The following is a 15,238-nucleotide window of genomic DNA, read 5'->3' as shown; positions in this document are numbered from 1 at the left end:
AATGTGTTAAACATTAAAAAAACTTCTGTGTGAATATACAAGCTTGTTTGTGTGAGAGAGATGTCTGACCTGCTGGGAGCCTTTGCTGGCTGTAATGGATCCCCGGATCAGAGATGGAGGAGCTGCAGAACCTGACAATACTGATGGCTGTGGAACAAGACAGAGATGGATAGAATGAGCTGGGTGTGTGTGTGTCTATTTGTAGGTTTGTGGAAGTATGCATCTGGGTGAATGTATGTGTTTACCTGTGTGGCTTTTTCTGTACCGTGTGTGTGTGTGTGTGCGAGTGCGAGTGTGAGAGTGAGTGTGAGAGTGAGTGTGAGAGTGAGTGTGAGTGAGTGAGAGAGAGCTGGGATCTGAACTCCTGTTTTCTGCTTTGGGAAACCAAATTCCTTCTTGGGCAGAGGGTGACACTGATTTTATGTCACAGGCAGGGCTACCTCATCACGACAACTCACCTTGGCTATATGCGTCCATACCTTCTGCAGTGTGTCCTTCTGTATCTGGCTCTGTCGTAGTTTCTTCAGCAGCACCAGCTTGGCCTCCTCCTGCCTCAGCTCCTCTTTCAACTGCTTTATGATGCGATCCCTGTCCTCTGGACTGGTCTTCTACACACAGAGACCAGATAAAGACCAATTAGACGAGAGAAAGACAGAGAGAGAGAGAGAGAGAGACAGAGAGAGAGAGAGAGAGAGAGAGAGAGAGAGAGAGACAGAGACAGAGAGAGACAGAGAGAGACAGAGAGAGAGACAGAGAGAGAGAGACTATATATATATACTTTTTGTTGTTTTTCACTTTATATATTCACTTTGTATGTTGTCTACCTCACTTGCTTTGGCAATGTTAACACATGTTTCCCATGCCAATAAAGCCCTTGAATTGAATTGAATTGAATTGAGAGAGACAGAGAGAGAGACAGAGAGAGAGACAGAGAGAGAGACAGAGAGAGAGACAGAGAGAGAGAGACAGAGAGAGAGAGAGAGACAGAGAGAGGCGGAGAGAGAGAGACAGAGACAGAGAGAGACGGAGAGAGAGACAGAGAGAGACAGAGAGAGAGAGAGACAGAGAGAGAGAGAGACAGAGAGAGAGACAGAGAGAGAGAGACAGAGAGAGAGAGACAGAGAGAGAGACAGAGAGATACAGAGAGACAGAGAGAGAGACAGAGAGACAGAGAGAGAGACAGAGAGAGAGACAGAGAGAGAGACAGAGAGAGAGAGACAGAGAGAGAGAGACAGAGAGAGAGAGAGACAGAGAGAGAGAGACAGACGGAGACGGAGAGAGAGACAGAGAGAGAGAGACAGAGAGAGAGACAGAGAGAGAGACAGAGAGACAGAGAGAGAGAGACAGAGAGAGAGAGACAGAGAGAGAGAGAGAGAGAGAGACAGAGAGAGAGAGACAGAGAGAGAGAGACAGAGCGAGAGAGAGAGAGAGAGAGAGAGACAGAGAGAGAGAGACGGAGAGAGAGAGAGACAGAGAGAGAGAGAGACAGAGAGAGAGACAGAGAGAGAGAGACAGAGAGAGAGAGACAGAGAGAGAGAGAGACAGAGACAGAGACAGAGAGACAGAGAGAGAGAGACGGAGAGAGAGAGACAGCGATACGGAGAGAGAGACGGAGAGAGAGAGACCAGTACAGCAGACAGAGAGAAGAAGCTAAAAAGTAGTAAGTAGTTGCAAAGTTGTTAATTATCTATAATGCTAAAGTTGTTAATGATCTAAAATGCTAAAGTTGTTAATTATCTTAAATGCTAAAGTGGTTAATGATCTTCAATGCTAAAGTTGTTAATTATCTACAATGCTAAAGTTTCTAGAAAAGGTTTCTAGAAAGTTTTGCCAATTAAAAAAACAAAAACAAAACAGAAATACCTTATTTATATAAGTATTCAGACCCTTTGCTATGAGACTTGAAATTGAGCTCAGGTGCATCCTGTTTCCATGGATCATCCTTCAGATTTTTCTACAACTTTATTGGAGTCCACCTGTGGTAATTTCTATTGATTGGACATGATTTGGAAAAGCACACACCTGTGAAAATAAGGTCCCACAGTCTATATAAGGTCCCACAGTTGACAGTGCATGTCAGAGCAAAAATCAAGCCATGAGGTCGAAGAAAGGGTACCATTTCTGCAGCATTGAAGGTCCATAAGAACACAGTGGCCTCCATCATTCTTAAATGGAAGAAGTTTGGAAGCACCAAGACTCTTCCTAGAGCTGGCAGCCCGGCCAAACTGAGCAATCGGGGCAGAAGGGCCTTGGTCAGGGAGGTGATCAATAACCCGATTGTCACTCTGACAGAGCTCCAGAGTTCCTATGAGGAGATGGGAGAACCTTCCAGAAGGACAACCATCTCTGCAGCACTCCACCAATCAGGCCTTTATGGTAGAGTGGCCAGACAGAAGCCACTCCTCAGGAAAATGCATATGACAGCCCGCTTGGAGTTTGCCAAAAACCTCCTAAAAGGACTCTGACCACGAGAAACAAGATTCTCTGGTATGATTAAAACAAGATTGAACTCTTTGGCCTGAATGCCAAGCATCACTTCTGGAGGAAACCTGGCACCATCCCTACGGTGAAGCATGGTGGTGGCAGCTTCATGCTGTAGCAATGTTTTTCAGCAGCAGTGACTGGGAGACTAGTTAGGATCGAGGGAAAGATGAACGGAGCAAAGTACAGAGAGATCCTTGATGAAAACCTGCTCCAGAGCACTCAGGGCCTCAGACTGGGCGAAGGTTCACCTTCCAACAGGACAACAAACCTAAGCACACAACCAAGACAAAGCAGGAGTGGCTTCGGGACAAGTCTCTAAATGTCCTTGAGTGGCCCAGCCAGAGCCTGGACTTGAACCTGATCGAACATCTCAGTGGAGACCTGAAAATAGCTGTGCAGCGACGCTCCCCATCCAACCTGACAGAGCTTCAGAGGATCTGCAGAGAAAAATGTGAGAAACTCCCCAAGTACAGGTGTGCTAAGTAGGGATGCACGATATATCGGTGAACATATTGGAATCGGACAATATTAGCTTACAATGCCAACATCGGTATCGGACGATGTCTAGTTTAACGCTGATGTGCAAAACCGATGTTAAAGCTGACATGCATTCCTATATAACGTAAAATGTGGCGCTACACGTGCAACACAGCATTCCTAACCTAACCCAGAATGTCTGCTGTGTGGTTCGAGCAGTCAACAAGTCCAGCAGTCATTTGAAAGAGTAAGAAAATTTCAGAGAGACAACTCAATGGCGAAATCCATTAACTTCAAGATAACGGAATTCATTGTCCTTGACAGACAACCATTCTCTGTCGTGGGTGACCAAGTGCGCTATTTTTCAGATGTTGCCCTACCGGAGTTACACAGTAACAGCGTCACTGCTATTAGCGTCACGACTGACACTTGGACCAGCGATATCAGCCCCATGGGCATGCGGAGTCTGACAGCACAGTGGGTCGTCGAGGATTTCGTACTGAGGAAAGTCATATTGTATGCTCATGAATGTGCTGGTTGTCACACCGCTGCTGCCATTTCAATGGTGTTTGAAAACTTGGAAACATGAACACATTGGTTAGCTCCATTCGAACAACTGACTTGAGAAATAAGCTCATCAACTGTGCCTGCAGCAGATGTGATACCCTCTGTCATGGCACTGAAACGCCTGCTCAACAAAACTGCCGACACAGGCTGTGAACAAGAGCATGGTTCACAGGCTGTGAACTATGCTCAATGCTAGGTACAAGGACCGCTACTTCGATGCAGACAAGAAACAGGGTTTACGTGGAATGTTAGACACAGCTGGACAAGATGGAAACAGCCACAGTGACCGTGCGCACCGAAGAAGAGGCCACGGACAGACGGAGCTGAAACTCCACTGCTTGACATGTATGATGAAATCCTGGTTGAGACTGAACAAATGAACAATGAAACAGCACAGTGAAAGAAATAGGTTTTGATTATGTTTTACTGGTAATGGGGACATAGGTAAATCCTAACAAAATAACTTTTTGGTCAGTGTGGTGTGTGTGTGTGTAACCTTTATTTAACTAGGCAAGTCAGTTAAGAACAAATTCTTATTTACAATGACGGCCTACCCCGGTCAAACCCAGACGATGATAGACCAATTGTGTGCCGCGCTACGGGACTCCCAATAACGGCCGGATGTGATACAACCTGGATTCGAACCAGGGACTGTAGTGACGCCTCTTGCACTGAGATGTAGTGCCTTAGGCCGCTGTGTCCATGTGTGTGCGTTAACTATTTAAACTGTACTAGAATGCTTAAAAGGCCGTTAAAAGTTGAAATATCGGTATCGTTTTTTTTTGGCAAGGAAAATATTAGATATCAAAAATGTCATATTGGTGCATCACTAGTGCCAAGCTTGTAGCGTCATATCCAAGAAGACTCAAAGCCATAATCACTGCCAAAGGTGCTTCAACAAAGTACTGAGTAAAGGGTCTGAATACTTAAGTAAATGGTATGTTTCAAAACAATTTAATACATTTTAGGATAAGGCTGGAACGTAACAAGGGAAGGGGTCTGAATACTTTCCAAATGTGCTGTACATATGAAGTGGTTAGAAAACGAACATTATTAAAGGGACCAGTGTTCAATGTACATGGGGCATCAGTCTCGAAGGTGCAGGATTAAGTACTGGGTAGAAACAGTGACTTAAAGTTCAGGGTACTGGTATAGTTCTTTCACTAACCATAAGTAGGTCTGTGTTCAGCTCCTTGAGGTGGTTCAAGCCGTTCATTGGCGGACTGCAGGAGTCATTAGCCGACAGGACAATGACATCATCGTCTGGGGACAGGGAACACTTCTCCCTCTTTAAAGCGCTAATCAAAGAAGAAAAGAGTGATTAATTCTACACACAATACCCAATAATGACAAAGAAAAAACAGGTTTTTAGAAATGTTTGCTAATTAATAAAAATGAATAAACTGAAATATTACATAAGTATTCAGACCCTTTACTCAGTACTTTGTTGGTGCACCTTTGGCAGCAATTACAGCCTCAAGTCTTCTTGGATATGACGCTACATACTTGGCACTGGTCTTGAGCGCTCTGGAACAGGTTTTCATCACGGATCTCTCTGTACTTTACGCCATTCATCTTTTTCTCTATCATAACTAGTCTCCCACTCCCCGCCAATGATAAACATCCCCACAGCATGATGCTGCCACCACCATGCTTCACCGTAGGGATAGTGCCCGGTTTCCTCCAGACGAGATGTTTGGTATTCAGGCCAAAGAGTTCAATCTTGTTTTCATCAAACCAGAGAATCTTGTTTCTCATGGTCTGAGAGTCCTTTAGGTGCCTTTTGGCAAACTCCAAGCGTGCTGTCATATGCATCTTACTGAGGAGTGGCTTCCATCTGGCCACTCTACCATAAAGGCCTGATTGGTGGAGTGCTACAGAGATGGTTGTCCTTCTGAAAAGTTCTCCCATCTCCACAGAGGAACTCTGGAGCTCTGTCAGAGTGACCATTGGGTTCTTGGTCACCTCCCTGACCAAGGCCCTTCTCCTCTGATTGCTCAGTTTGGCAGGGCGGCCAGCTCTAGGAAGAGTCTTGTGGGTTCCAAACGTCTTCCATTTTTTAGAATGATGGAGGCCACTGTGTTCTTGGGGACCTTCAATGCTGCAGACATGTTTTGTTACCCTTCCCTAGATCTGTGGGAAAGGGCAGTGTGGAGTGCGATAGAGATTGCATCATCTGTGGATCTGTTGGGGCAGTATGTGAATTGGAGTGGGTCTAGGGTTTCCGGGATGATGATGTTGATGTGAGCCATGACCAGCCTTTCAAAGCACTTCATGGCTACCGACGTGAGTGCTACGGGGCAGTGGTCATTTAGGCAGGTTACCTTCGCTTTCTTGAGCACAAGGACTATGGTGGTCTGCTTGAAACAGGTACTACAGACTCGGTCAGGGAGAGGTTGAAAAATGTCAGTGAAGACACTTGCCAGTTGGTCTGCGCATGCTCTGAGTACACATCCTGGTAATCCGTCTGGCCCTGCGGTCTTGTGAAATGTTAACCTGTTTAAAGGTCTTGCTCACATCGGCCACGGAGAGCGTGATCACACAGTCATCCGGAACAGCTGGTGCTCTCATGCATGCTTTAGTGTTGCTTGCCTACAAACGAGCATAAAAAAAAGGTAGTTAGCTGGTCTGGTAGGCTTGCATCACTGGGCAGCTCGCAGCTGCGTTTCCCTTTGTTGTCCGTAATAGTTTGCAAGCCCTGCCACAGCCACCGAGTGTCAGAGCCGGTGTAGTAGGATTCAATCTTATTCCTGTATTGACGCTTTGCCCGTTTGATGGTTTGTCTGAGGGCATAGTGGGATTTCTTATAAGCGGCAGCTCTAGCCTTTAGCTCGATGTAGATGTTGCCTGTAATCCATGGCTTCTGGTCGGGATATGTACGTACTGTGGGGACGACGTTGTCAATGCACTTATTGATGAAGCCGGTGACTGAGGTGCTATACTCCTCAATGCCATTGGATAAATCCCGGAACAGATTCCAGTCTGTGTTAGCAAAACAGTCCTGTAGCATAGCATCTGCGCCATCTGACCACTTCCATATTGAGCGAGTGACTTGTATTTCTTGCTTTAGTTTTGCTTGTAAGCAGGAATCAGGAGGATAGAATCATGGTCAGATTTGCCAAATGGAGGGTGAGGGAGAGCTTTGTATGCGTCTCTGTTTTTTCCTCTGGTTGCAGATGTGACATGCTGGTAGAAATTAGGTTAAACGGATTTAAGTTTTCCTGCATTAAAGTCCCCGGCCACTAGGAGCACCGCTTCAGGATGAGCATTTTCTTATGGCCTTATACAGCTCGTTGAGTGCGGTCTTAGTGCAAGTATCGGTTTGCGGTGGTAGATCGATGGCTACGAATAATATTGATGAAAACTCTCTTGGTAGATTGTGTAGTCTACAGCTTATCGTGAGGTACTCTACCTCAGGCGAGGAATACCTCAAGACTTTTCCATATTTGACATCGCGCACCAACTGTTATTGACAAATAGACACACACTCCTGCCCCTCGTCTTTCCAGACGAAGCTGCTCTGTCCTGCCGATGCATGGAAAACCTAGCCAGCTCTATATTCTCTGTGTTGTCGTTCAGCCAAGACTCGGTGAAACATAAGATATTACAGTTTTTAATGTCCTGTTGGTAGTATAGTCCCGATCGAAGATCATCCACTTTTTATTTTCTAGTGATTGCACATTGGCCAATAGAACGGATGGTAAAGGCGGTTTACCCACTCGCCAATTATTTCCATAATTTCTTCAAGCTGATGACGGGGATTTGGGCCTGGTCTCGGGTAATCCTTCGCGTCAGACTCATTAAAGAAAGAATCACTGTCCAGTTCGAGGTGAGTAATCGCTGTTCTGATATCCAGAAGCTCTTTTCCGTCATAAGAGACGGTAGCAGCAACATTATGTACAAAATGAGTTACAAACAAAATAGCACTGTTGGTTAGGAGCCCGTAAAACGGCAGCTATCCCCTCCGGCGCCATTATTCATTACGCTGCTGCTACTGTTTATTATCTATCCTGATTGCCTAGTCACTTTTACCCCTACCTACATGTACACACAGTATTACCTCAATTACCTCATAACCCCAGCACATTGACTCAGTACCGGTACTCCTTGTATATTATTGTTATTTTATTGTGTTACTATCTTTATTGTTGTTGTTGCAAATTGTCATACATCTTAACTCTGCATTGCTGGGAAAGGGCTCGTAAGTAAGCATTTCATGGTCAATTCTACATCCATTGTATTCTGCACGTGACAAATCAATTTGATTTGATAAGGAGTAGCAGGGTTTGTGTTGGAAGGCTACCAGTTTATATCTGTTGTATGTCCGACCCGGGTCCAGAAGCTTCTGTGGGCTTGCCAGTTGCCGCTAGTCTAATGACATTCTGTTTGAGTTTGATCAGCATCATTGAAATGTGGATTGCTGTAAACATTTATGGATATGAATAACCCAGTTTAGATTGGAAAATGAAAGTTAAATGTAGAGTAAATTATGAACTCGAATGAGACAGATTGTCAATCCTCAGAAGTGGGCATTACAATACGCAGCCTTCTCCTCCCCAGGGCTTAGCACCTTGAGAGTGTGTGTGTGTGTCGCCCCATTACCACTTCCTGTGGATTAATCACTCATCCAAAGCAGGTCACATGACCCTCCACTCAGGCATCATCACGTGACCCTGCCTCTCACGTCCCCCCCTTTCCTTCCACAGTGGAAACCATGGCAACGGCTGGTTGGAACCGGTTTGTGACAACACAGGCTTCATTTTGTGGAGGGGAGTTTTAGGGTTCAGGTGGTGACAGGGGAAATGGAGGGAGGGACAGACACTGGAAGTTTTGAAGGACCGTTTTCTTTTGAAAAAAAATATTTTAAAAACTGCACCTCCCCCCAATAGTAGGTACTCCATTCAATAAAAGCAATTTAGATAACAATTGCAAAATCTTCTTAAAAACACACTCTCATTGATCTCACACTATGCCCCCCCCCCCCACACACCAAACAGGTTTTAAAGACTTGACTTCAGTCAGAACAGAATTCTAAAACTAACTAAGTGCCATCTTGAAACTACTTGAGTAGACAGTGAAACTGACCTCAAGTCAGTTTTGAATGGCATAGAGTAAATGGTACTAGAACTATAGTAAAAGGAGCTGATCTCACATCAGTTTTTAGGATAATAAATAGTGTGGTCTCACCCTCTAGAGGTGCTCATGTCCAGCGCCTGCTCTCTTGTCTGGACCTCAACTTTAATGGTAGCCTTCACCTCCGTTGCCGTCATCATACCACTAGCCACCATCGGTTCAGACTTCACGGTCCTGTTCCGCCCATCTAGAGGCACCTCACTCTTCACCCTGACCTGGTCGCTGTGGTCATTCCTCTCAGTCCAGTTGTCTAAGCTTGGATCTGACCGTTTCGGGGCCCGGTCCCGCTCTGGCTCCTTTGCTGGTTGGGATGGTAACACTAGCGATAATTTTAACTTGGGTAGTTCTGGTGCCTTCTCAGGCATGACCACATGTTTAAATTGGTCTAGGTCATCTTTTGTGGTTTCGGGTTGTGGTTTCGGTTTAGTTGAGCTCTCATCATCCTGGTCTGGAGCTCCAGTCTCTGCCCGGTCTAGTTTGGGCTTCTTGCGGTCAGACTCAGTGGGAGGGACTTCTCTCACTAGCGCCCTCTTCTGACTGCGCGTCTGGCGAACAGCCTCCTCAGACATCCCCCTACAAAGAGACAGAAGAAGACTTGGTCAGACGTTCACTTGAATAGACAAAGCTGACAACAATAGACAGTAAAGCATACAGCCTTGGACCAGGATGGGTATAGCTGACCTCAAATCAGTTGTAAAACATAAAGTCTATAGAACTTGGACAGGCATAGCTGACCGTGAATCCCTTTTTAGAGATAAAGCCCAGCTGACCTTGAAGCATTTACTGAGGACAAAGGCAAAACACAACGCCAGATTCAGTCCCTCTCTATTAACCTCGCTAAGTGGGCTCCCGATGTTGTCCTGTGGAACAGAATGGAGACAGACTTACAGTAGCTAGTTCTTTCTCTCGCTCTCTCCTCTCCCTTGTCTGTCAATGCGACCGATGGCTATGGGATTGGAACACACATGACCACCTTGGTGCCCACTACCCAGATGCTAGCGGGTCTTAATCCCTACCTCCCGTTTACACACACAGCAATAGGGAAACAGACAGACAGAGGAGGTGCCAGGAAACAAGAAGTTGAGAGACTTGACTAGACTGAGACAAGACTAGACTGTCTGTAGGAGATACTCCAAGACTAATCACAGTCATACTAAGAAACAGACAGACAGTAGTGTGAGGAGTTGTGTCCTGCGTCATACATGTGGACTGGGGTCCCACTGCTGTCCTCCATAAATAAACAGAACACTCACTCACTCAGGCCCCTTGTCTGCCCAGTGACGCACGGCAGGAAGCTACGGCTTCGGGAAAAAAACTGCCACATTAACCCTTTCACCACCCTCCTTTTTCCTTTTCTCAGAACAGGGTAGTTATGGCGGCAAATATGCAGCACACACTGCCACACTCATGGCTGTACCTGGGCCACACAGACGCGCTCACACATCTCATCTGATAAAAGAAAGCTGACTCAAGTTGTTTTCAACCTCTCTGACATCACTGAGGCACACATGACCCTTCCCAGGATTCATAGGGAGACACAAAGCACTTTTTCTAAGAACCAGTCTAAACCGGATGGCGAGTGATTTTGTGTGTGTGTGTGTGTGTGTGAGAGAGGCTGAAGCAGTTTTTAACCCTTTGAGGGCCAGAACAGAAACTCAGTTTTTACACTAACAGACGCTTGTATTAGGGATAGGGAGTGAGAGAGGGGGGGGGGGGGGGACGAGAGGAATGGGGAAAGAGGGGGGGGGGGGGGGGTTGAGGGAGGTAGCGTTCCAAAACACACGTCTGCCGGGAAGATGAGGGAAGAAAAAAAAGAGAAGGAGGGAGGAATAAATCGCCCAAAATACTGAAGCACACTCATGTCTGCTGCTGTCAAGACTACAACTCTGGGTAGAACTTTTCTGTAGGCCCTAGGCAGTAGGGCCGACAAGGCACAGGTCTAGGATCAGCTCACCCTCCTCAAATCCTAAACTCATCTATTAGGGCAGAAATCGCAAAACTAACTTTCGATTAGTGTCAAACTCATTTTTGACTGTCTATGAACGTAAGTCCATTATCATTTCTACACCGTTTGGTTTCAGTCATTTTAAAGTATATTTAGTTCATTTCCCACCCCTGGTTTAAACTCTACTTGCTCCTATTGTTACAGTGAAAAGTGCAGTGTCACTGTCTATAGAGTGTAGTGGAAGTTGACCACGTCAGCAGCCGGCCCAAGGGCAGTTCAGCTTTTTAACAGGGAAGGATCTGAATGACGTAATGGCAGACATGTATCAGGTTACATCTCTATGGCAGCTCACACACATCCACCAAGATGACATGTCCATCAGAAAGCTCTCCCCCTTCGCTACACACAGGAAAGAGAAAGGGGGATACCTAGTCAGTTGCACAACTGAATGCATTCAACTGAAATGTGTCTTCCGCATTTAACCCAACCCCTCTGAATCAGAGAGGTGCGGGGGGCTGCCATAATCGACATCCACGTCTTCGGCACCCGGGAAACAGTGGATTAACTGCTTTGCTCCGGGGCAGAACGACAGATCAATCCAGCAACCCCAACGCTCTAACCACTAGGCTACCAGGTCTACATCGGCATGATCTTTATCATCACCAACATCATCTCCACCATCACCTTTGGAAGTTGACCGCTGGTTCTCTTATACAACAGTTATCAGCCAATAACAACACACAATCAGGCCTCTGCACAATAACCTAATGTAGCAGGTGTCTTCCCCACAGTGACAGTACATACATACCCAAACCAGAAGCCATGGATTACAGGCAACATCTGCACTGAGCTAAAGGGTAGAGCTGCCGCTTTCAAGGAGAGGGACAACTTGAAAGTGTCTTCACTGACATTTTCAACCTCTCCCTGACCAATTCTGTAATACCAAAATGTTTCAAGCAGACCACCATAATCCCTGTGCCCAAAAACACCAAGGCAACCTGCCTAAATAAACTACTGACCCGTAGCACTCACGTCTGTAGCCAAAAAGTGCTTTGAAAGGCTGGTCATGGCTCACATCAATACCATTATCCCAAAAACCCTAGACCCACTCCAAGTAGCACACCCCCCCAACAGATCCACAGATGATGCAATCTCTATCGCACTCCACACTGCCCTTTCCAACCTGGACAAAAGGAACACCTATGTGAGAATGCTATTCATTGACTACAGCTCAGCGTTCAACACCATATTGCCCACAAAGCTCATCACTAAGCTAAGGACCCTGGGACTAAACATCTCCCTCTGCAACTGGATCCTGGACTTCCTGATGGGCCGCCCCCAGGTGGTAAGGGTAGGTAACAACAAATCCGCCATGCTGATCCTCAACATGGGGGCCCCTCAGGGATGCGTGCTCAGTCCCCTCCTGTACTCCCTGTTCACCCATGGCTACATGGCCAGGCATGACTCCAACATCAATATTAAGTTTGCCGGCTACACAACAGTGGTAGGCCTGATCACCAACAATGATGAGACAGCCTATATGGAGGAGGTCAGAGACCTGGCAGTGTGGTGCCAGGATAGCAACCTCTCCCTCAACGTGATCAAGACAAAGGAGATGATCGTGGACTACTGGAAAAGGAGGGCCGAGCACGCCCCCATTCTCATCAACAGGGCTGTAGTGGAGCAGGTTGAGACCTTCCAAGATACTTGGTGTCGACATCACCAACGAACTACCATGGTCCAAACACACGAAGACAGTCGAGAAGAGGGCACGACAAAGCCTATTCCCCCTCAGGAGACTGAAAAGATTTGGCATGGGTCCCCTGATCAGATGACTGGTTGCATCACCGCCTGGTATGGCAACTGCTCGGCCTCCGACCGCAAGGCACTACAGAGGGTAGTGTGTACAGACCAGTACATCACTGGGGCCAAGCTTCCTGCCATCCAGGACCTCTATACCTCTATATGCATTGTCATCATCTGACTGCAAGGCACTACAGAGGGTAGTGTGTACAGATCAGTACATCACTGGGGCCAAGCTTTCTGCCATCCAGGACCTCTATATCTATATATGCATTGTCATAGGAAGACCACAAAAATTGCCAAAATCTCCAGCCACCATAGTCTGTTCTCTCTGCTACCAAGTCTAGGTCCAAAAGGCTTCTTAACAGCTTCTACCCCAAAGTTATTTTTCTATTTCCTTCAATGTATTATTTTTAATATATATATTTTTTAACTTCAGTTTATATTTTAGTAAATACTTTAACACTTACTTTTCTTAAAACTACATTGTTGGGTAAGAGCTTGTAAGTAATAATTTCACTGTAATGTCACTGTTGTATTCAGCACATGTGACAAATATGTGACAAAACAAGGCACGTCCAAAAGCAATATGTTTCACCGGGGACTGTAAACAGCGAAGCACATCCAAAAGCAACATGTTTCACCGGGGACTGTAAACAGCGAGGCACGTCCAAAAGCAACATGTTTCACCGGGGACTGTAAACAGCGAGGCACGTCCAAAAGCAACATGTTTCACCGGGGACTGTAAACAGCAAGGCACGTCCAAAAGCAACATGTTTCACCGGGGACTGTAAACAGCGAGGCACGTCCAAAAGCAACATGTTTCACCGGGGACTGTAAACAGCGAGGCACGTCCAAAAGCAACATGTTTCACCGGGGACTGTAAACAGCGAGGCACGTCCAAAAGCAACATGTTTCACCGGGGACTGTAAACAGCGAGGCACGTCCAAAAGCAACATGTTTCACCGGGGACTGTAAACAGCGAGGCACGTCCAAAAGCAACATGTTTCACCGGGGACTGTAAACAGCGAGGCACGTCCAAAAGCAACATGTTTCACCGGGGACTGTAAACAGCGAGGCACGTCCAAAAGCAACATGTTTCACCGGGGACTGTAAACAGCGAGGCACGTCCAAAAGCAACATGTTTCACCGGGGACTGTAAACAGCGAGGCACGTCCAAAAGCAACATGTTTCACCGGGGACTGTAAACAGCGAGGCACGTCCAAAAGCAGAAGTTACAGGGTTTCTTCCTTTTCCCCTGAAAACCAGACTTTTGCAGATTACGCTGAGGGTGTCTGCACAACCACCACCGACCAATAGGAGTTAACACAGCGTCTCCGTCTGCATCACTGCATCTGTTTGTTCTGTGGTATTTCAGTCCTTTGTCTCCGTGACATCTTGTCCTTCCTGACCAAATTATACTATTTTTGTTTACTCCGCTATTCACCCAATCTCTGTACGTCCCTGTCCAACTAGGCCTAATTGTATACAAGATGTTGAAGATTGTTTTGAGTATCATATCTATATAATTTTGTTCCTGATATCCAAGTATCAACTTTAGGACATCATCAACACACGACATGGAGAAAACAGGAAAACAGGCTACCTGACAGGTTGATTCCAACTATTGGATACAGATGTAGGTATGCTTGCAATGATATTGCTGATTTTCCAAGATCAGATAATCAGCAAAAAAATTAATCTCAGCAGCTGTCATCTGCAGCCACATCAGTCTTCAGCCTGCTGTTTACTCACCAATACAGACCTTAACCCTGGTGAGAAGACATTTTTCAATCCGCACCGCGGGATTCGACCGATCTCAAAGGATCTATGCAGAGCCACACGTTATGATAGCTCTAGAATCATGGTTGGGCCTGGCATTTCGCCAACATAAGGCTCCTCCAAAACACATGTGATCTTTAAAAATTAGACACACGGGGGGGCAGGGAAACCCTCAGTCCATCCCACCTATCACCATAGACCTCAGCTCTCTAACCCAACCCTCAGTCCATCCCACCTATCACCATAGACCTCAGCTCTCTAACCCAACCCTCAGTCCATCCCACCTATCACCATAGACCTCAGCTCTCTAACCTAACCCTCAGTCCATCCCACCTATCACCATAGACCTCAGCTCTCTAACCCAACCCTCAGTCCATCCCACCTATCACCATAGACCTCAGCTCTCTAACCCAACCCTCAGTCCATCCCACCTATCACCATAGACCTCAGCTCTCTAACCCAACCCTCAGTCCATCCCACCTATCACCATAGACTATCCTCGTTTGGTTTCCATGTGCCATATATTTTTCAATTGTGCAGTGATGTTTTACATAATCTTTCTAAATCGTACAGTATCCACAGATTGTGAAAGATGAAAACCTTTCCTGTGAGTATTATTATATTATTTATTGACTGGCTATGGCTTTCCAAATCACCCAACATTGTTATTTGTAAGGTTCATTTTAAGTGCATGTTGTGATTTTTTTAACCATTCCTGAACTTGTGACAAGAAACAAGATACAGTTGAAGTCAGAAGATTACATACACTTAGGTTGAAGTCATTAAAACTCGTTTTTCAACTACTACACAAATTCCTTGTTAACAAAGTATGGTTTTGGCAAGTCGTTTAGGACATCTACTTTGTGCAAGACACAAGTCATTTTTCCAACTGTTTACAGAGAATATTTAACTTGTAATTCACTGTATCACAATTCCAGTGGGTCAGAAGTGTACATACACTAAATTGACTGTGCCTTTTAACAGCTTGGAAAATTCCAGAAAATTATTTCATGGTTTTAGAAGATTCCGATAGGCTAATTGACATAA

The 15,238-nt window shown here is 45.9% G+C and overlaps 1 protein-coding gene across 9 annotated transcripts in view; it reads right to left on the bottom strand.

Moving 5' to 3' along the window:
• Positions 1-15,238, bottom strand: part of LOC110508371 (transcriptional repressor p66 alpha) — a 49,072-nt gene that overhangs the window by 13,307 nt on the left and 20,527 nt on the right. For 2 of the 9 annotated variants that reach the window (XM_021588854.2, XM_036966405.1), the window contains exons 2-5: positions 8,716-9,234; positions 4,697-4,826; positions 459-608; positions 70-147 (exon numbers count right to left, since the gene is read on the bottom strand). In XM_021588854.2, coding sequence (XP_021444529.2) covers positions 70-147; positions 459-608; positions 4,697-4,826; positions 8,716-9,230 — 873 coding nt within the window. In that variant the 5' untranslated portion in view covers positions 9,231-9,234. Of the gene's footprint in view, positions 1-69; positions 148-458; positions 609-4,696; positions 4,827-8,715; positions 9,235-9,549; positions 9,840-9,914; positions 10,115-14,164; positions 14,295-15,238 lie in introns of those variants that run through there. The other 7 variants (XM_036966406.1, XM_036966403.1, XM_036966401.1 and 4 more) reach the window with 7 other exon arrangements.

The sequence above is a fragment of the Oncorhynchus mykiss genome, chromosome 28 (genome assembly GCF_013265735.2).
Source record: "Oncorhynchus mykiss isolate Arlee chromosome 28, USDA_OmykA_1.1, whole genome shotgun sequence".
Classification (NCBI taxonomy): domain Eukaryota; kingdom Metazoa; phylum Chordata; class Actinopteri; order Salmoniformes; family Salmonidae; genus Oncorhynchus; species Oncorhynchus mykiss.
This window is presented reverse-complemented; position numbering and strand designations above follow the sequence as displayed.